Here is a 22,685-nt window from a genome sequence, read left to right on the forward strand (position 1 = left end):
CAAATAAGTACGAAGCCGTGAAGGAGAGGATATTGGCAGCATTTGCAGAGTCCGCCGAATCCAAGCTGCGACGACTTTTCCAAGGGAAGAATTTGGAAGGAAAGAGACCATCGCATTACCTGCAGGACTTGCGAAACACTGGCGGAGAGCAGGTAACTGACGCCATGCTAAGATCGTTGCTACTTGAGCAATTGCCCGAAAATATTCGAATGGTGTTAGCGATTTCTAACGAAGCAGACGTCGATAAATTGGCGAAAATAGCGGATTTAATGATCGAGATGCAACAACTGCCTTGCATTTCCACCGTTCAGAAGGCATCCACGGAAAATGATGTCTTGGAGCAAATATTGAGCCGAATTGACCGACTGGAAATCACGACACGACAACAACATTCAAGCAACGGAGCACCAGAAGGCAAAGATCAGGTTCACGGAATCGAGGGTTTTGCTTCTTTCATCAACGGTTTGGGAAACAAGCGCGTAATTGCCGACCGCCATGTAAGTGGCAAAATAATTCCGCGACTTCGGAAAACTAAATTCGTCGTCCCGAATTTCGGCGGTCGAGGACGACCCCTCTCACAGTAAACCCAGCCGATTATTAGTACTCGATCGGAAAAGCGGCATGCATTTACTGGTGGATACCGGTGCTGATATTTCAGTTTTGCCTAAAGACAAAAATCAGCACACGCCAATGCAATTTCAGCTTTATGCCACCAACAATACGCCGATCAAAACATATGGACATCGCATCATAACGCTCGACCTCGGCTTACGACCACCGTTTACCTGGAGGTTCGTTTTAGCGGATGTTCGACAGCCAATAATCGCTGTCGATTTGCTGCATCATTATGGCTTATTAGTGGACCTACGCAGGAGGAAGATAATCGACGAAAAGGCCAACTTATCCTGCATCGCAAAGCTCACCGGCACCATAACTTGTAGTATGACGACACTGAAGTCTAGCGAAAGTTATCATGACATTCTGAGAGATTTTGTCGACATCACAATTCCATCTGACCGAGCGAAAGTGATGGCTCATGATATCTACCACCATATCCTGACTAAAGGACCGCCTGTTTTTGACCGACCCAGACGATTAACGCCCGAAAAACTGCGCGAAGCAAAGGCCGAATTTGACTACATGCTACAACAGGGAGTTTGCCAACCATCGAGTAGCCCATGGGCGAGCCCGTTACACTTGGTACGGAAGAAAAACGGACAATGGAGACCATGTGGAGATTATCGGCGTTTGAACGCTATCACCGTCCCAGATAAGTACTCCATCGCTCACATTAGTGACTTTGCGCACAAACTGAGTGGATGCAAGGTATTTTCCACGATTGATCTGACGAGAGCATACCACCAGATTCCTGTAGCACCCGAGGACATTCCCAAAACGTATGTAGGACCAAGAGCGAAACCAGCGAATGAGAGGCGAGTAATATTCGATACGTAGTTTTCCAGCCGTTAACCGTCAAAACTACTCAGGAGGGAGCAGTGTAGCGACATGGTAATGACATGACAGCACCAACATGGCAACGCCTTTCAACAGCTGATATGCTCAACAAAGTAACGTCACTATATGGATCGGCAAGGATATAAATTCGACGCCATCCGACTTTTTTAGACACTCTTTCTCTCGACCTTCTCGGTGTTTGTTGAATAAATGGGTAGAACCTTAAAAACATACTTTTTCATGTTTCTACAGGGATATTCATGGTGGCGCCATCTTAATGTGGCCATAGGCGCTCGAAAGGTACATCTTTTCCCGACTTTCAGTAAAAATTTCATGGGCAAAGAACCAATTTTAAGTTTTGCTCTAAACTCCGTAAAACGTTTTCCGAAACATTTCAATTGATGGAACAAGTTTATGGTGATGATTGTCTATCCCGTGGAAGAGATCGCGAGTATTATACGCGTTTTAAAAACCGCGGTGAGGACATCAATGACGATCCTCATGTTGGCAGAGCATTGTAAAAGTGCATGATTTTCTGAAAATTCAGCCCAAACCGTCGTTGCATTTTATGGAAATGGAATTGGGAATGTCCAAAGACTCGATTAATCACATTGTGACCAGAAAATTGGGCTACCGGAAGAGTTGTTCTCACTTTATGCCGCGCAAACTCACTGGCGACCAAAAATTGCTCAGAATCCAACAACAACAGAGTCAAACCAGTCGGGAAACAGGAAGCTAGACGTTTTAGGTATGAAAGGTTTTGTGTATTTCTTTTATAAAGAGATTTGAGTGTCCATTTGTCCCATTAGTATGTAGTACGTAATATATGCATATATTATGTGAAAATTTCCACTTTCAAGTGATATTGACATACATAGTCTTGAATTTGCAAAGAAGCGACAGCTTTGATTTAGTATAACTTTGTTAGTAAAGGTGTGATTTTCACCAAATTTGAGGGGATCATGCTCTATACTGCAGTCTACATTGCTGCAAAATTTTGTGACTCTAGGCTGAACTTCAGGGGGTTTTCCTGTCAATTACTGACGATTATAGTAATGTACTATTATTAACTTTATTTTAACAGGTATCGGTATGAAGGGTATTTCGGAGCCTAGGCACCATATAGTGACAGCCCCCTAATTTTTTTCGGTTTGGTAGTTTCTGAGAATGGGTTCGTTAAAAAAATGATCACTTTCAACCCCCCGCACTCCATACCTTTTCAACAAATGTCAAAACTAAGACCGGCTTCGAAAAGTACTAACCGAGACCTGTAATTTGATACCCCACATGACTATATTTGATGAAAAAAAAATTTACCCCTCCTTTTGCATGTATGGGGACCCCCCTTAAATTCGACGTAAACGGATGTAACTCACTATATGCGTGAGCGTTCACAGTTCCCACCTTTCTACCAAATTTGGTGCCAATTGCTATAACCGTCTCCGAGAAAAATGCGTGTGACGGACAGACAGACAGATAGACGGACAGACAGACAGACAGTAAACCGATTTTAATAAGGTTTTGCGTTTACACAAAACCTTAAAAAATAAGTGGTTTGTATAGATTGATAGATGATGTAGGTAATGTCACCCCTGTTCACCTTAAAGTGTGATATCATGTTACAATCACTGAATCCAATCCCGACATCACCAAATATCACAACATCACTTAAAATCACAATACACTTAACATCACAACACGACCGCGACATCACCAGGTGGAGAAGTGATAATGATATTACTCTTGTGATAAATGTTTTGTAATGTCCGAAAATAGGGAACCGTATACATTTCTAAGAGATAAGCAATACTCCTTCGCAACAATCATGATTCTCTGTTTTTTGCATGTTAAAATAACTAACTATAGTATATGGGATCTTGCATGGTGATTCATTCTTCATTCATGTTTACTTGGAGCTGTAGTACACCTTATGTGATAAATGCGGAGCAAATATCACTCCAGTGATAAGAAATATTTGATAATATCGGCTGTCGAGTATGTAATGTTGGTGATGCAACATCATATATTCCGTTGAGATAATGAAAGGTAATGTTTTTCATATTACTTTGCAATAAGCAGCACATCAAAAAGTAATGTAATATTGTATTATGAAATTGTAAAAGAATTTTGTATTTCGCAAATTATTAACTTTTTATACGGGTGCTAATTATTTTTGGTCAAGGTTCTATGCATATAAATATTATATATATTAAATAGACCACAATAATAATATACTATTGTTCACTCTAATGTGCTAAACTACCTCGAACTCCCATTTGATGAACATTTTCTTAATAAGGAATGAAAAATGATACTTCCTGAATTAGGTATTAGTTTAAAATCAAATATTTTGTAGTGCGCCATAAGCTTATAATTTATAATGCCAGAAACGGAAATGTGCTTCGATGGTAATTCATGATCAAATATTACTATTTCAAAACAGTTAATAATTTCGAAGTATTCTCCAAAATATATTTTTATTCTTTGGATGTTTATTTTTTGGTATGTAAACCTTGCGTCAAATTACCTCATTTTTTTGCATCCACTTCCTATTTGTTGAAGCTATTATTAGAAATACTTTATGTACATACCTGGAAAGAAAAAAATATGAGTTCAATAATTTGCCTTTACGTTCGAAATTGAAAATTGTGGTCCTATAAAGTTATGTTTTCTCTAAAAGGTACTATCTTGTAAAAAAGCTTCAAAATAAATAAAATCTATGTATAATAGTTGAAAAGTCAGCACTGCAAGTGTCAGTAAGTAGAACCCTAGGTACGAAACACCAGGACAGGGGCGGAAATTATCCCCCCTCCACTCCGAAAAACGCGTAATCATCCCAACTTTTATAAAATTTTCGAGCCCGGGATTCTCTCTCTTGCTTCTCCTTGATTTTGGCTGGTTTGCTGATGAGCATGGCAGTTGTTGATAACCTAGCGAAAAGCGGACGATGAGAATAAATTATCTAAACAAAGTGAGCAACAGACAGTGGGAATTCAATCCTATATTGCTCCAAATGACTAACTAGGAAAACCTAATTGAGGGACCAGACAATAGTGCCTTGTAACACCTTCATAACCTTAGGATCGGAAGTGAAAAAAGAGTTTCGCGAAGAGCAGCCCGAAAGTGTCTGCCTGCTGTGTTCTATACGAAGCGATGCAGTAGGTTTCAGCAGAAGCGGAGCAGTCCATCAGGACGATAGAGAGGTTAAATAAAGGAAATATATCAAAAAAAGCTCTGAATTTTTCTATGCGCAAGGAAGGTTCTTCTTAAAGAAAAGCGATCGGCTGAATTTGTATTGAACTTTTCAACACCAAGCCAATCACAATTGCGGGAGACAACGATGACGACATTTCTATCCAGTAGGTCAACTTTTTGATTGAAAGTATCTTCGAGAGGGTAAAAATAGTAAAGCAAGCTAGATAAAATCAAAGTAGGAAAAGTAACGCTATATGAAGCACTGCAAGCTAAATGTATGACGTCGAAAATTACGCCAAGATCTTGTATGGAGATCAAATCTAATAAAAAGTGCCCGGCATAGAAAAAATATAGTGGGTACAATTTGGGCAAATAGCACATGCAGTGGCATTTAGCTGACATTTAGTGAAAACTCATTAACAGTCTAAGTTCGATGGTAGAAAGACAAAGTCTTTTGGAGACGATACCAAAAATAGTAGGGGAACTAGGATAGATCCTTGTGGTACACCATAAATAGAAAAAGATGCACCGACTATACAACCAGCAAAAAAAAATGAAGCAGGGTCGATTAGAAGGATAGGAGGCAAGCCGTGAAATGAATGACGAGAATGTGGAATAAAACAAGTTTGAACAGAAGCAACGCGCAGTCTGCACAGTCGCACCTTGGAGAAATCCGTGTGAAAAAGAGAACTTCCTGCGGAGAATTTAGACTTCTGGCCAAGAAGTTAATGAGATTTTGTAGGTTGGTAGCAGTGGACCGACATTTTAGAAGGCCACCTTGCTCCTTCGGTATAAGGTAGCGAAAGTGGGCGAACAATCAGTCATTGACACATCCTAAAGGATTTTGAAGCAAAAAAATAAATAGGAATGAAATAGCCTGGAAATTTTCGAAATGGCAAACGTTTTAAGATTGCATATCTTGTACTAAATGTATGATTTACAAAGTTCTGAGAGTGTCGACAACAAGCCAACCAAAAAATGATAAGGTTCCCGGGAATCGGATTGCTCAGAGTCAAAATAACTGCCGTTTACATCTAGAGTCGTTACGCTTCACCAGTCGCGACGTTGACACAGTGAGTGTGTCTGAGGACTGTGGCTTGCGGCAGTCACAGCCACTTTACGGTAATGGGATTTGAACTCGATCTGGTATATGTGAGTTCTGCATTAGCGAGTGGGATGGTAAAGTAGTTCAAGGAACACTATACCCACAGGAACCATTAGACAAATTTCCTCCAGGTTAACAATGGGCATGTGGAAGTGTGCGTTCCCGCATATTTGGTGCTGCAATCCAAGGCTAATCACAAAAGCGTTGTTAGAAAGCAAAAAAGGTAACACCAGAAGCGTAGCGCAGGCAATCTAAACTACCATGTCGAGAGGATGAATAATCACAAATAGACGTTCAAAACTATGGATCGATAAATTGCGGCCTGTGAGCCAAACTAAAAGGGTCATAAGTTCGTGGAAACCGAAATGATGCGAGGAACTTTGTGCGAAAGCGAATAGTTACAGGGCATTTACGAAAAAGCTGAGGTAGGCAAACACCATGGCAAACCTGCCGCATCTTCTCCTGAATATAGTGGTAGGACTCTTCTCTCCGGAAAAACAGGGGTCGCACAAAATATGGTGCGTTTCATAACCACATTTGATTTGGTTAATTTAACTTTTCATTAAAGTGAGGCTAAATGAATTTTTTCGTTCCTGAAGAAGGATCTTCTAAAACCCCTTCCTGCACTATTTCAAAAAATTTTATCGATAAAATTACAGTGGAAAGTGACCCATCAACTGAGTCAAGACTCTTGCCAGTTAACGCAGTAGTCCTTTATTCTACATCACGGATCGCATAAAAATCTTCGCCGTCATAAGTCACGGTCTAAAACGCTTCAACAATTCAATTGTGAACAATATTTGATATTAATTGGAAATTAAATGGAGTAAATCCAACAAATTTCGCAGAAAAAAACTTGTTCCTGGGTGATGATCTCAGATTACCACACAAAAGAACACAACTTGTAAAAAAATCAAAGCGTGAAAGTTACTCCTCCAAAAGGACATTTTGGTACGGCAGAGATGAGTATCTAAAACATACCCATCACAACACGAGCCCCACAGAACTCACTGCCAAGGCATTTCCTGCGAAACGTGGCACTTGTGTTATTGCAAAAATGACTCCGATCGATGGGTGGTTTCCTGGTAAGTAAACCTACTGCCTTTATGAAAAAATAGAAGGAATCCAGCCTGAAAGCAGACAGAATGCCGAAAAGCAACAAGACATTATATAATATTGCCATTCACCCCTTGGTGGAGTATAGCACGGAACATACATGTCATTGGCCGCGATTACCTGAAATGCCCTTCAGCTCCCTCCGCCCTGACCCTCCTACGAGTGCCGGGCCTATGTACCGACCAAGTTCTTCGTTTGAGATAGTGTCAGACCAGTGCACTCAGAAAATACGACGCCGGCAGGTATTGACGAAAGCTTGGAGCTTTTGAGTAACAGTGGAGGTAACTTTCCATGTGCTAATCCCATATAGCAACACAGAAAGAACACTAGCACAGAACAGTCTCAACTTGAACCTGGTGTTAAGATAGATACATTCCAAAATTTTAGACAGGGCATCGAGAGCGAATCTTGCGCCTTTAATGCGCCAGGCAACATCTAGTTCGGAGCCACCATCGGTAGAAACCACCCTTCGATGCTCTGCCCATTACTGCAATGACTCGTCAGAATGAGAATCTTGGTTTTGTTGGTGTTTATCTTCAGTCCAACTTTCCTTGCTTCTTTTTCCAAATCCAGAGCCATTTGGTCAGGTAATGTCAGATGTCATCAGTGTAATCGAGGTGTTTGAGGATGTCATCGTCCATTGAAGTCCTCCACGTCCGCCGGACAAGGCAGCATAAAGAACGTCATCGATGACAAGAAGAAAAAATATCGGTGATAGGATGCAACCCTGGCGGAATCCACTTTGGTCCTCAAATCCTACGAGATTTTAACTCGGTGCAGCACATGACATTTTGCGCCATCATATGTCGCTCTGATAATAACTTTTAGTTTCTTCGGAATGCCCCTTCTTCGTAACTCACTCCAGATACACTTCCTATTCACGCTATCGAAAGCTTTCTCGAAATCGATGAAGAACAGGTGCAGTGAAGCGTAGGGCCAATGCAGGAGAATCCGGAGCGGAAACCAGCCCACCCTCTGTCGATCAAACTTTCAAGCTATATTGTCTTTACGACGGCACACAACACGCAGATACCCCTCCAATTGTCAAACTCAAAACGGCTCCTCTTCTTTGGGATCCCTTTCTTTCATCCTCTGGGAAAGGTCTCGGATTCCCAAGATTTCCGTACGAATGAAAGCCGCAGATATGCAGTAACTGCAGGTGCAGCGATAAACAACCATGCGAGAACACCGCCAAGCCGAAGTGATTTTTCTTCTGCTTGGAGGAACAGTCTATATCCGTCATTTGATCCACATGGGGAGGAACCTCACCGGATGGTGAATTGCTCTTTCCACCTCTTGAGTTGTTCTTCATCGTGAATGAGAAGTCGAACATTGGCGTCCTTCACAGGAATATCGGAAGATTTGGAACCACATGCAAGATCTTTCGTGATGCGGTATACACTTCGGAAATCATTGCGATCTGCGGCATCTTTCGCTTCGCCTGATCAGCACAATAGCAGATTCTCTTTTGTCACGGCTTACACTACGCTGAATTACTCGGGATTTCGCTCGGTGTCACAGTTCGAGAGCGTCACGCCCGCCGTCATTGGCAGCGATCATCGGAAGCTTCAACCCGTTAATTGATCCCTTTTCACGATTCGACCCGTGGCTAACAACTTGCATAGCACCGAAGAAAAGAGCACTCTTGATGGCAGCCCAATGCGCACTGATATTTTCATCCGTCTGCCGTCCGATCAGCAAGATAGCTTTCCCACTGTCGAGCGACAGCTGGGTCATGCAAGCGATCGATGTCGAACTTAGGGAGTTGCAGCTCCCCAACCCTTCGAAAAGTGACGGACGCAACCGAATGTAATCGACCATCAGATGGTGATCCGTTCCAAGACCGATTTCAGTGCCTCTCTTGTTACAAAGATCCAGAAGACAACTCCTAAATCTACTTCTGATCGCTTCAGGTCCGCCCCTTTATCTGATTGCTTATATGGCGTCGGTCAGTTGAAAACCAACTGATCTTAGGCTTGGTGCCCCAAAACCAATGTCATCTTTATTAAACCTCCCCTAACTATGTTTAATTGCTCGTAGAAAGCATACTACTCCACTATATCGGAAATCTCCTTAATCTGGATGAGAATTTTGCAGTTAGAAGTCAGCTAGAGCGCGCCTTGCGGTAGCAGTCAGAAACCATTCGACAACAGATTCGCGTCTCTTGCCACTTGCCTTCCAGAGTGCAAAATCATATTACCACAAGAGGGGGAGGAGTACCCTCCAGAGTCCCACTATCTTACTCAAGATGGGGAAAACCAGCATTCGCTACCGTTGTCGAAGAGCGTGCGCATATTCCAGAAGCTAATCATGATCTGTTTTCGATAGTCAAAGGTCATTGCCGTGAAATCAGTTCCTATGTGAAGCGTTGTTGACGTTTCGGTAGCAATAAAATTTCAAAGTTTATAGGTTACCAGCCCACAAATTTCTATTCCTTTTAGTCGCCTCTTATGACAAGCAGGGAAGACTTTGAATGTATCCTTAAGCCCCAACTCACAGGGGCGAGAAGGTAATAGCCAATAATGGCGGAATAATTTGAAATAATTACGGTGTCGTACTGGCGAGCGGAGTCAGAGACGACTGAGGTCAAAGCGAGACTTTGTATTTAGTGGGATATGAAAAGGGTTGTACATGACAAGCTGCTAAAACCTGGAGGAAGGAATGCTAATGAAACATCCAGCGCAGTATATGTACATGAGTTAAAATACAACACTGAAACTATGCTTGTATTATCATTAAATTCATAACTTTTTAACTACCCAACTTTCCCACAAAATTCCTTAGAAAAAGTTACTTTTCATATGATTCAAATTGCAGGAATTGCAACCAGAAGTTATCTGATGCATGAATGTAGAGTTCAATGCAGTTCATGTAGATCTTTCGCAATATAAATTGAAATAACTGAAACAGGAGGTGACATTAAAAGCTCGATTCAAAGTCTATCTCCAACGACCCGAATGAAAATGAAATGAATCAGCTTTTTGATATCGTTTCATGCACATACCACCGGTCGCCAACTACTGCAATTTCAACGCGCTCCAGCACTGTCACACTGTGGAATGTGGACAACAATGAATGCATTATTATTGCATTGTTGCATTGTATATAAGTTTTATCATTGTGCAATGCGCATTCTTTTGATGACTCCAAGTAATAAACCTTACATCGAATCAGAAAATTTCGCTGGAAAATTTATAGAACGTGAAGTATATTTCCTGCGAAAAATGCAAGGAAAATCTTTGAAATAACTCCAGAAAGTAAAGTTCAAGGTACTTGGGATATAAAAAAGAAGCGCTTGAATTGTAAACTAGTTCAAGTATCGCTAAGTTAGGAAAGGAGTCAGGACAATGAAAGGAGTTCCATATCTTTCAGAACTGTTTTTATTGAAAAACAAAATAACACCTCAACGCGTCCTTTTACAAGGCGACTCACTGGGGAGCGGCAATGGGTTCTTCAACTAACATGACTGGTTGTTCTTGTGGCAAGGGGGGTCCATAATAATCTTCGTAACTGTAGTCTTCATATGACTCTTCCTCGTAATAATCCTCGGGAGAGTCATCATCTGCTCGATAAGGCCTTGCATAAGGTGCGGCAACTGGAGCATAATCCACACCCTGGGAGTGCTGTGGATCGTTTACCTGATCAACTATGACTTCTGCTGCGCCGGGTTTATTTTTTTTCCTTTCTACAATAATATGGTCCTAATTCGTCCAATTCAATCCGCTGTTGTAATCGAATGTGTGTCTTACCTTTACCTTTACCTCTCCTACGGAACGACCTTAAACCAGGCTCAATAGGAGAATCAGCATCAGGCGTTAATTCCATTGCATCCTCAGCTTGGATAGCGTTTTCAGGATTATCTATATCCTCTTTTCTAGTAAGGAAAGTGGATTTAATACGGATGCAACAATGTTAGAAATGAACCTTACAAATCAGTGGTTGGAAGAGATAGCGCTAGGGAGAAACTAGCGAAGAGTATTGCAGTGAACCAGATGTTCATCGTGTATTTGCAGTAAGGAGCACTCTAGGTTGTATGAAGTTACCACAAAACTGACTTAGACTTGTTAATGACTTTCATTTTATAGAAATGATATTGCGCCAGCTCTTTTGAAGTCAAGTAGGGTAATACTTTAAGAACTAAGGGTTTATATACCATAACTATTATGGATAATATAAAACGAGTATAATTAAATAAAAAGACATCTTTTTTCACTTCTTCTGTTTGCTTAGAAATTAAAGATTAGATAGGAAGCTTTTCGTGCCTTTATTTAGATAAAGAATGACAGCGAGAATATTCTCATTCTTGAAAATTGAATTGCAGTAATAAAAAATATCTTTTTGTTTATCTGATGAATGTATATAAAGATATTCAGGTGAAGGTTAAGACTATTCAAAGTGTTAGAGGGTAAATTCTATTAATCTATTTTGTATCATGTCAAGGACGAGTCTAAATTTAGCAGGGCAAGAATGATTCCGATTGAACAGTACTTTGGTATATTCGCGAAATGATGGTTGTGATGTCGCGTTGTAGTGCTTTTTCCTCAAATTTCGAATGAGTTCCAGTTTGTTTCAAAATTAAGTCGTAGATCTCAATTCGTATCAACAGATGCATTTCTTAAAAGAAAATTCACAAAATCATCTTTAAAATAGATTTTATTCATTCGAAGAAAAGTAGTAAGCAGTGTCACTATTTGTTTCCAAGTACCTCATAGATCCACAAGCCTTCAACTGGTGCAGGATATCTACCTACTAAATCACCCCTAGCTCGTGAAATCACTATAATATATTACAAGATAATTTGAGCTATCTATAATTAGAATATCTTCCTTCAGTATATGGGACTTCTAACTATTTTCTGACTATAGCAAAGCGCTATCTTCCCCCTTCTTCATAGGATTTCCTCTAATTAGTCACCACATGGGTGCTCTACAGTGAATTTTAAAAAGATGCTTGATCTTCAGAATATTTCTCTTGCAACCAATCCGATCCTCTGATTGCATATTTCAGTTCCTAAATTTGAACGAATGGAACCGCTTATTATCCTTCAAATATATTTTTGAGTAGACTATGTTTACGTGGCGGACCGATTACAACTTTTGCAGCGTGATTGTCCTGGAAGCCTCAGGTTCATGAAGCATCTCATACAACTCCTATTCCATTTTGCTTCTGTTATTTCTTTCAAAACTCTCCTTTAGAGCACGGCAGAAGTTTTTGTGGGGCTGCATCTTTCACAGGCGTCTCTTTTGATGGCTGCACATCCCGTTTCTTCTCTCCCTCTTTTGGGGTCCCACAGGGATCTATTCTGAGTCCTTCATTATTTTTATCTTTTATCAACCCCCCCTCCTTACTTGTCTATGTTTGCTCTATGCCGACGATCTTAAGCTGTTTTCTGCTATATCGTCCCCGATGGACTATGTTTCCCTTCAATCTAAGCTAGACATTTTGGTTCGTTTGTGCTATGCTAACGGTTTAGCGTTAAACTGTGGCGCGGCAGGATTCGCAGCATTCGAAATTTATTTCGAATGTTGCGAGCGAATAGATGGCGCGGATCTATCCACTTTGCGTGGCACACCAAGGGAGTGGAAGATCGCAGTAATTATGTTTTTCAGACCTGTCACTGAATTTAATTATTAAGTTGAAAATTGCTAAAGAATATGGAAGTCCTTTTTGAAAATAGAATTTGAGTTGAGTTTACTGTATAGAATTCGCGTTGAGTTTGCTGTATAAAATTCGCATTGAGTTCGCTTAAATATTGTGGCGCGGCAGGATTCGCAGCATTCGAAATTTATTTCGAATGTTGCGAGCGAATAGATGGCGCGGATCTATCCACTTTGCGTGGCACACCAAGGGAGTGGAAGATCGCAGTAATTATGTTTTTCAGACCTGTCACTGAATTTAATTATTAAGTTGAAAATTGCTAAAGAATATGGAAGTCCTTTTTGAAAATAGAATTTGAGTTGAGTTTACTGTATAGAATTCGCGTTGAGTTTGCTGTATAAAATTCGCATTGAGTTCGCTTAAATATTTCAATAAAAATAATAAGTAATCATAATTACTTAATTGGATTACTTAAAAACGTCAGAAAATGTCAATCTATGTGCTACTCGCTTAAATCCTCACCCACTTCCTTCTCCTGCTCTCTTAAAGCACAATCCCTATCATATCTAAATTCCACCCAACACCTCGGAATTACTTTCGACAATAAGCTACGCTTCGACACCCATTGCTTTATACTTCCCACCTCCTCCGATTTTGACTCCATCCAACTCTCACTAGCTCTCTTCAATTTCCTCGTGAGGAATACCCTCGAGTATTGTTCTGTGATCTGGTCATCTTCCCGTAACTGTGATTGTCTTGCCCTTCCCTCCGTTCGTTCTTCTTTAAGAAAAACTTCCTGTGGAATACCTCTCACCGCACACGTTTTTAGCATCCTTAAGACCTTATCCCTGACTATTAGCCAGAATGTCGAAGAAGGCGGTAGAGGGTATTTCTCTGCTAAGGGTTCTGGTTAAGTGGCTAACTCCCAAATCTGAATTAAATACTCTGGTTCCTATTGTAAGACAACCGTCCAACCCTATTCTAATTGTTAGATGATCCTTCTATATCCAGAAAAGCAGATAACCTGTGCTACTTTTGGTAGACCATCCCTTCAAATGTTCAATTCATTATCTGAAGAGCAGCTTCTGTATAACTTTGGGGCAGACGTGCTGAATTGAAAGAAGAAATATTCCCTAATCAGCCTTACATTGAGGACTTTGTCCGGATAGCTGAGTGGTTAGAGCGCAAGGCTGTCGTACGGAAGGTCGCGGTTCAAATCTCACTGGTGGCAGTGGAATTTGTATCGTGATTTCACGTCGGACACCAGTCGACTCAGCTGTGAATGACTACCTGAGTCAAATCAGGGTAATAATCTCGGGCGAGCGCAACGCTGACCACATTGCCTCCTAGTTAGTGTACCGTTACGGTCTTGAATGAAGGCCGGATTGCTAATTCTTTTACTGGAGTCTTCTCGTTGATGCTCCAACCAGGACCGTTTCTTGACAATCCTAATAACCCTAGATATTCGCTAGCATTTAAGTTTGTAGTACATATTGAAGGCTTCGACAATTATCTTTCACAGATTATACAGAGCTTCATTTTCTACCCTAATGCCGAGATCAGGGAAAAAGATAAATACAATATAGTTGAAGTTATTCCATTATGTTAAAGCCTACCTGATTTCTCTTGGTGACAGGTCTCGCGACAGGCCGACCAAGAAAATGCATCCAATGTCGTTAAAAAATAAAAGGCGTCTTCAATGGTATGATCACGTAGTTCGCACTAACGAAAATGCACTTACCAAGATTGGTCAGAACATCTGAATCGATGTTAAGGGACCAAAAAGATCGGCCGAAATAACGATGGCTTCATACGCTAGATGGGGATTTGAAAGGCTCACGACTTCATCCAAATCAGGCCTTTGATAGAACAAAATGGCGCAGCCGATCACAACAAGCCGACTCTGCTTAAGAACGGAGCAAAGGCCACAGAAAAATATTCTGCGGGTCTCTACCCTAAAAGTCGCATCAACTCCAGTTTAACTACGGTTAAATCGCTGGAATCTTAACTAAAACACGGAAAATGTGTTCATATGTTTTTTCCACCTATCCCGATCTATAACTTTTTGATTATAGAATAAATTGGACAGCCTTTATTAGAGGACTTTTATAGTCAAGCCTTTAACTCAGGGCTTTTGCATTAGGGCGCCATCGAGGTTTTTCTTCCTGAGACCAGCAAGTTAGTCAAGACGCACTTCCAGGGCTGTAGATCGTCGTAGGGTTCCAGGGACCGGAAAATTTTTCCATTTTTAATACCACGCCGTATTTCATACCGTTTTCCAATGACTCCAGGCCCTCTCTGTTTATTAGTAAGAAAGGCAAATTATTCTTTTGGAATTCTTTTTTCTTTATCGCAACCCAGCCATGTATAGAAATCAGAAGGACGAAATTTGGGGAGGTGCAAATGTTGGGCAAACGTACCTGTCAATGTGAACCCTTGGTCACTAGATGCGAGCAAGAGGTCCACTGGGAATCCCATCATCAGCTGGGACTAGCTTGAGCTTTACGTTCTTCTAACCACCATAGATCTTAATGACGTATAAACTGAGAAGGAGGAGTAGGTTTTCGCATGCGATGCAGTCAGTCACGATTTCCAACCGCTTGGACTCAACACTATTGCACAGCTCTGGTAACAGTTTGCAACTACAGTAGAATACCGATAATTCGTATAGTCAAGAGACTGGCGAATTGGTGCGAAATATCGGGATTACCAAGTATCGGGAGTGTAAAATGTAGAAAATTAACTCTGGGGACAGACAAATTTGTACGTATTAGCCGTAAATAAGAATAATCAATGTACGAATTATCGGAATTTCACTATATTAGAATCCCCATCCATCAACGCTATATAAACATGTCTCCTGGACATCCGGTTGAAAACTTCGACGAATCTATGATTTAGAATTATCGTTTAGGCCCTGTTTTTTTATAGGTGGCTAAGTTTCAGTGCCCTTGTAGGCTCTGCTTCTTTCGTTGTGAGAATGGATCTCGCTTAACTAAAATAAGTTGTCTCTTCTTCCGGTTCTTAGGCAATTGTTGCTGGACTGGTCTTAAGTTTTGTCCTTTTCGTTTCGACTTTCCTATTTTTTGCAAGCATGTTCAGAATGTGGATGAAAAAATTCAAGCGGTCATCACAACTGGCGTGTATTTCTTTCTACGCCCTGCGCCGTAAGCAGAAAGATCCGACTGCCCCTAAATATTGGGAGTTGTACAACCTGCTCACAGAATACTTTTGTTTTTGAAGCAGAAATTGAACTTCGAATCGAATTGGAAGAAACGACGACTAGGGCAGCCGAAAAAGGACAACGAGTTTGGGACCCAGAACGCGTGTTTCCTGTTCTGAACTGGTGCTATTAGAGCAATCATCGAACAAGTCGAAAAGTACAAAATAGATGGTTTGGTCATCCAGGAAAGGAAATTATTAAGCAGCGAGTCATAGTATAACTTTTGTCGTCTACGGGAATTTCGCTCCAACGTCAAACGAGGTTTCCAGTTTTCGTACACCTCCAGGAATGCCTGGATGCACCGGAATGGTGTTTAGCTACTTCATCACAGCCTGATGCACCGCCTTGAGCTGTGATCTTCTCTCTTTGAAAGCTGATTTTATCTTTCGGAATAGAAAAAAGTCTGGCGGGTCAAGTAAACAAAGTCGGGATCGTTATTCACATTATGAAAAAAATACTGAAAGATCGCTTTTGGGTTGGCCTTTTGCTCGTCTGACAACACTCGGCACTAACTTTCCTTATGGCTAAATTTTCTGTCACGATCTCAAATGCTTGGGTTTGAAGAATGTTCAAATCATCAATGATGCTGATGCTCATTATACGATCACAGATCAGTAAATTCGTCGGTTTTGCTTGTCGAAGGGTACCCAGAGCGGTCGTCGTCTTCCACTCTTTCTCTATCCTTTCGAACAGTTTTTACCATACAAAAATACCCGATCTACCCATGACACCATCACTGTATTCCTCCTTAACCATGACGTGAGTCTAACCCCATGCTCCAGTAAACGTTCCATGATTTTCCGTGTCAAGGCGTTTCGACAGGGTTCACAATACAAACGACCTGCTCTCTTCAACGACCGATTCGACGATGATCCTTCCAACGTTTCCAATAGCCCCTCTATCGATCCTGCGCCACTCGTCCGCCCGCGAAAAAAAAAAGAATCCTGCCACTTGCTCCAACGGAGCGAACAAGGACTGCTAAATAAAGGATACAACTCGCCCTTCGTCGTCGCCTTGAATGAGAATTTAATAAATTTCTCTCAAACAACGTGAGGATAGTACTCGCCGATTCAACGTGAAGATGGTGTAACTACCGGCGACCATAGCCCTCAAGATATACCTCATAAGAACGGAAGCAAGCAATTCTATCGATTGGTTGTCCTTATTGGAAGATCTACAAAAAAGCAAAGGGCTTGCCAGAAGGAAGGACGTCCAATCACATTGATCACGTCCTTATTGAAAAATGAGCTGCATCTAGCATTCTTGACGTACGCCACTATGTTGTCATGGGAAGATATCGATGCCGGATAGCAAATAGTAGTAGGCTCGCCTCAGTTGTCAGGATCGATATTGAAAAGCTCCAGAACGAAGAAATGGTATCGAAACATGTTGGAGCGTTAGAGGAACAAATCTTGCTGACGCTTATTCCCCATCAGGAGGGCGCTAGCATTGAAGTGAAGTGGAATCAGCTAAAAGTTCCAAACAACACAGTTGCAGAAAAAACCATCGGATATGAACATCGGCGCAAAAGGAATGAATGATTTGACGAAGAGAAAAACGCTGCAGATAAACGATGTCTGGAGCGACCCACAAGAACAAAACGTGGCATAGAGTTAAGACCTACCGCTGACAAAATCTACAGAAAGATGAAACGAAAGCATATAAAAGACAAAATAATTTAAGGTTGCCAGCACAGGACCATATTGGCCACCACGCAGCGGGGAATCATATTGGAAACGTGGTCCCATATTTACTTTGTTGCAAAGAATTTTCAATAAATTTTATTGCTTATTTTGTTATATATAGTAACCAAAGCAAATGATTTCTTTGGCGGAAGTTCTTTTTCATTGGTCCCTCCACGAAGTGTTCTTTTGTGAGCACTTTAAGCGCAAACTTAGAATCAAATTCAATCTTTCTATTGGAGATCGAATCTATTAATAGATATATACATATCTATTTATTGCTCTTTACAGATGTACAAAACACTCCTTCCGATAAGATTCAAATCTCAACTGGAGGAAATGCATTGCCCCGCGGGGATCTTATTAACAATTTGCTGTTTGGTTTTCCCAACTTCTACAAACTAGAATAAAAAATTCGAAAGAACTTCAAAAGAATTCAACAAACGACCAAATACAATTATGTTTATCTAGATTTTGTCTGACAGTGGCCTTTTGAAAATATTATCCATTACTTCCATGAAGTCAATATTGCCAACTATTATCCGTCTGCGGCCGGCTGACTCTTGCACAACCATCAGCCTCAAGTGGTTGAGGACCCAACTGCCATTACTGCTTCTACCATTAACATTAGCGTGCATAATAAGCGCTCGACTAGCTCCCGAAGCATGTTCCGCTTCAGCTAAGCCCTTGGCCACTTCACATGGACTTCGGAATGTGAATGGAATTCAATGCATTGAGAAGATTTGCGCTTTCAAGCGAACGAGGGAGCTATGAACTTTCCAAGAATTACATTGAAAACGATATCGGAACAATATCGACTTCCAACTAACTAGATTCCTAGCTGGAACTGGAAAATCTAGGCGTGACATTACACGGAACACTTCAGAATGTTATCGTCGGTATATGTATCACTCCAGCGACAGGCACGGAATCATTGCCGTCAACGCAACTGCAATATGCATGGATTAGCGATAACCAAGCAGACATGTTTGCTTCTTGCCTGCATGCAAATTGGGTTTTAAAGATGTTAATAAATATTTGATCAACCACAGAAGATTTTTTCCTCAAATTATGTTTGCAAAAGATTATTTTTTTTTAAATTATGTCATCAGGCAACATCAAGATTGCAGATTAGCCTTTAGCGAGTTATTATGAATCAACCATCAAAGAAATGATATCATGGAACTGTGATGCAAGAATTCAGATTCCAGCAAGGTCACTGATGATGGCGGCTATAACCTCACTGCGTAAGTAAAATTCGATGCGTCATCTTGTTTTTAAATTCAAGAAGTGACAATTGTGGTCTCAAGATGATGGAATTATCACTTCAGTATGGGAAAGCCATGGGACCATAGAGCTGATAGCTAGTTCCTGTCAACCGATCCATTTTGATAGATTTCGTCGAAATGAGTTATTAGACCATTCTTGACACCAGCGTCCTCCAAATGTTACTACAGGAAAAGCACGTTTCATAGAACTGAAGAGGAAGAAATAGGTTGAAAATAAGTTGTCTTTTCTTCTGGTACTTAGGCAATGGTTGCTTGACTGGCCTTAAGTTTCGTCCTTTTCATTCGCTAAGAAATAGGTTGAAGATGCAGTAATATTACGGACTAATCCCGGAGACTAATCGGTCTCAAAAAGTGAGTAACTTTCGAATGAATCAGTATTCAGCTCAACGTATGGATTATAGTCTACTGAAACAAGGGCATGAAATCAGGAATCCCACAAAACGTCACAAAACGATGATATTAACATCATGGACACGATACGAAACGACAATAAATCAATCTTTCATGACTGACCCGTCGGTGAATGATTCTGTTTTTAATCCAAAAAGAGTCATGGCCATTTGTCAACCACTCTTCGTTTTTGTTGATTAGGACAAAAATATGACTGGAAACCATATGATCAACTGGTATCAGTCACCTGACGTATTTCCCAAAAATTAACATGTCATGTCATGTTTGAAACATTGGTCGTCATCCCAGGCACCAATGGAGTCAATCCTAAATGCATCGTTAGCTGCTTTGCATTTAACCCCAAAATAAATGGGATGGCGACGGCCAGAGTAGTTCTCATCGCCCCAATAATACTTGGGCAACTGATTCTTTGGATCTGTGCTAATAGCTTCGTGCTATTAGGAAAATTCAGCCTCATCATTTGGTCATCAGGCGATGTATGCATGCATCAAAATGGATTACACTTTATTATGTGTGCATCCAGTAAACTTATTGTGGCAAAAATTAATCGATTACGGTTGAAGCCCCTAGGTCTTACCTACTGCAATCCTAGAGCACCGGAGCAACTTACTGAATTTCTGAAATTGTTGCTAGTTAAGGTGCTTCCAGGTTGCTTGGAGTTGAGATGGACTTCTAAATACTTGATTGACTAAACAGCTGAATTTCTACCCGAATAGATGGGTAGAGTAATGCTGGCCCATCTAAAGCCATACACGATCCGACACGCCTATCGGTACCGCGTGTACCTGACAATGAAAAGCGTTGAGACGTATATCAATATAATCTCCACATGTACCGATTTGAGGCCGACCGAATGGCCGAATAGTTTTTCAATCGAACCGGCTGTACAGTCGGAACTTACAGGTCAGCCCGACCTCATACACGATTTGTCTGCCAATTGTCTACGGGCTGTTCAGAGGTAACTGACCTGACGTTCCTAATGAATACAACTAGTCCAGTTTTCCTAGCATTTTTCGTTAGCCTGATATGGGAGTGCCAACTGATTATCCACAGTTACGCTCAAATGATTACATACTATTAAATGTCCATAAAGCCGATAATTATCATTGCTAGACCGCCCACACTTGCACAAAGACCTTTGTATCCTTTAAGAACCATAACAAGGAACAGAAAACCAAGGAAAGGCATAATTGAAGTCACTTTCGATGTCCATTAATACGCCGAAGTTGTATTCCTTTTCCTACTTAGCCTTTCATCATCATCAACGCAGCAACAACCAGTATCCGGTCTAGACCTACCTTAATAAAGAACTCCAGACATCCCGGTTTTACGCCGAGGTCCACCAATTCGATATCCCTAAAAGCTGTCTGGCGTCCTGGCCTACGCCATCGCTCTATCTTAGGCAGGGTTTGCCTTCTGACTTTATTCTTTGATAAGGGCCCGCTTTAATTTCGAGCTCACCTCGAGCAAGCTAATCTATTAATGTCTCCATTATGATCGGTTAGTAGAGATTATGGTTTTTTCCAGAGTTTTCCTTCATCTTATGCTGATCTCAGCCTAAAGCTGAATCAGACTTCCGAGCTTAATTGAGGAGTGCCCTTGTTGTGCTTCTCTGCTCTACCAATTCCGTTTTTTTGGCGTAGTGAGTAGACAGTGGAAGACATCAATGCAACAGTTAGATGAGTATACGTATACTTCTTACAACCCCAATGATAAAGGCTCAAATAGTATCCCACACATTCAGAGCGAAATGAACATGAATAGCCTAAGTGATCGCTCTGACCAGTCAGCATACTCCTGCACCCACATTGCCAAATTAAACATTAAAGCTTGATGTCGCATATAAACAAATTTTGTAAATTTTGAGTCAGCTATGTCAGCCAAGATTTTACGCATGCGCCGCCTCAATGCCTCGATGGCGTTTGTACTGCAAAATTCGGAACTGTCGTGTCCGCCAGCGAAGAGACTTTACCAAAGAACAAGATGGGAACCGGAACATCAGGAGCTGGAAGAAGAACACTGGAATCATCGAAGTAATCTTAAGAAGGCTACACTAAAAAGCGAACAGGGATGCAACATATAATTCATATAATACGAAGCCCTACGGATTTGTAGTGCTCGAAACCCACCTAAAGTGATGTGCTCACAGGTCTTGTTAAAAATAAGTATAATCCGTTTTTTCGTATTCACGTGGACTTCAATCAACGGCTCAACAGCACGCCTTTTCGATCCCTGATATTACTAAGAAGTAACTGCAGGAGATCAACATATTAAAAATAGGAAAACTACGGAATTGGATGGGATGGGCCACATCCACGACTTACATTACAGCATCAACTGTAGATCTTCCTGCTCTAAAATCAAACTGCCGAAGAGACGAATCTCCAGCAGTGTCAAGCATACATAGTGAGCGGTATGAAGACGACAAATATGGGTCGCCTTTTCCTTTGTGGATCATCACAGCAGGGAAAGTGCCCTCTTTCAGGCAAGCATTGTTAAAGAGTGCAGCACCCATTTGGCGTATAGCTTTCTGAAACCCGAAATTTCACTTAAGGTATGGCTTACACTGCCTGCTGAGATCGCTACGACCTCTACTAATTTTTTCTGTGCCGCTCGACGATTTTCCAAAACGATATCCTGTATTTGTCTTATGTTTTCTGAATTTCATGCAATTGTTGGGCATCCTGCTCGTGTATCGTCTTCGATGTGTGTACGACCTCTTTTAAATAACAGCCCAGTTGTAAACCATTGCTTCCGAAGGAGTAAATTGACATAAACATTTACCATTTGGGCAAAAATCCCCATTGGCCTCAAACCTTTTTTTATAATAAAAATTAATAACTGCACGATGTTTGATGTTTTTCAATGTTGCAGAATTCACTGACATGTTGACTTAGAGTGGCTTATAAACAAAAACAGAATTGCCAGATCAAGTTGAAATTCTGAGAATTTTTTAATGACAGATGGAATGTTAAAATGTGATCCATGTGTAGTTCAAATATCCACGAATAGATACCGTTCCGCGTACTTTTGATATACCTAATAAGAACAATGGCTTACTGCGCTAGATGGTGATTTGTGAGGCTCTCGATCCCACACAGATCAGCCCTACACTGAGAAAAATGGCGCTTCGATCGAAACAAACGGACCCCGCTTCTGAACCGAACACTGGCTAACGAAGAAGACCGGAGGAATCTATCAATACCGAATTGTGATCACTAAAGCTTGCCAAATATATGTTAATGACTGCATTTAAACGAATGTCTTTTTTTGTGTTCTAGGATTCAAATTGTTAGAACTTCGGAAGATTTCGCGATATAAATCTCTGAGACAAAATACCGTAAAGTTCTCTTCATTTTTAGTTTGTATTAAGCAGCTTATAAACACCGAAATCGGCTCTTACTTATACAGAATTTAAGTGATATCCAAATTTTGTTTCCACTAAGAGAATTTCAAAGTCTCATCTAGCATCAAAGACTATCTATTACAATAATGACATTCAACTTAATTTACTTCACTCCTTGAACTCTGTGGTAAAGACTTGAATTACTTTGCGCTTTTATTTCAACAAAAAATCTAATATGGTAAGTAGTATCTCCAACTGACCACCT

At 40.8% G+C, this 22,685-nt stretch overlaps 2 protein-coding genes across 2 annotated transcripts in view; both read right to left on the minus strand.

Moving 5' to 3' along the window:
- Nucleotides 1-22,685, minus strand: part of LOC119648766 (autophagy-related protein 13 homolog) — a 203,253-nt gene that overhangs the window by 172,814 nt on the left and 7,754 nt on the right. The gene's annotated exons all lie outside the window — the stretch shown is intronic.
- On the minus strand, nucleotides 10,234-10,960 carry LOC119648768. Its single transcript, XM_038050596.1, has 3 exons — nucleotides 10,801-10,960; nucleotides 10,621-10,745; nucleotides 10,234-10,556 (listed from the first exon to the last, which is right to left on the minus strand). The coding sequence occupies exons 1-3, from the start codon at nucleotides 10,869-10,871 to the stop codon at nucleotides 10,300-10,302; spliced, it is 453 nt and encodes a 150-aa protein (XP_037906524.1). The 5' UTR covers nucleotides 10,872-10,960; the 3' UTR covers nucleotides 10,234-10,299.

Source organism: Hermetia illucens, chromosome 2 (genome assembly GCF_905115235.1).
Source record: "Hermetia illucens chromosome 2, iHerIll2.2.curated.20191125, whole genome shotgun sequence".
In the NCBI taxonomy this organism is placed as follows: Eukaryota; Metazoa; Arthropoda; class Insecta; order Diptera; family Stratiomyidae; genus Hermetia; species Hermetia illucens.

What these genes read in the sequence shown, in the direction of transcription:
- LOC119648768 (XM_038050596.1), bottom strand. Translation starts at nt 10,871, where the DNA reads ATGAACATCTGGTTCACTGCAATACTCTTCGCTAGTTTCTCCCTAGCG. An exon ending in TCTCTTCCAACCACTGATTT is followed by an intron (nt 10,746 to 10,800) that starts GTAAGGTTCATT and finishes TTTCCTTACTAG; the next exon opens with AAAAGAGGATATAGATAATC. An exon ending in TAGGAGAGGTAAAGGTAAAG is followed by an intron (nt 10,557 to 10,620) that starts GTAAGACACACA and finishes ATATTATTGTAG; the next exon opens with AAAGGAAAAAAAATAAACCC.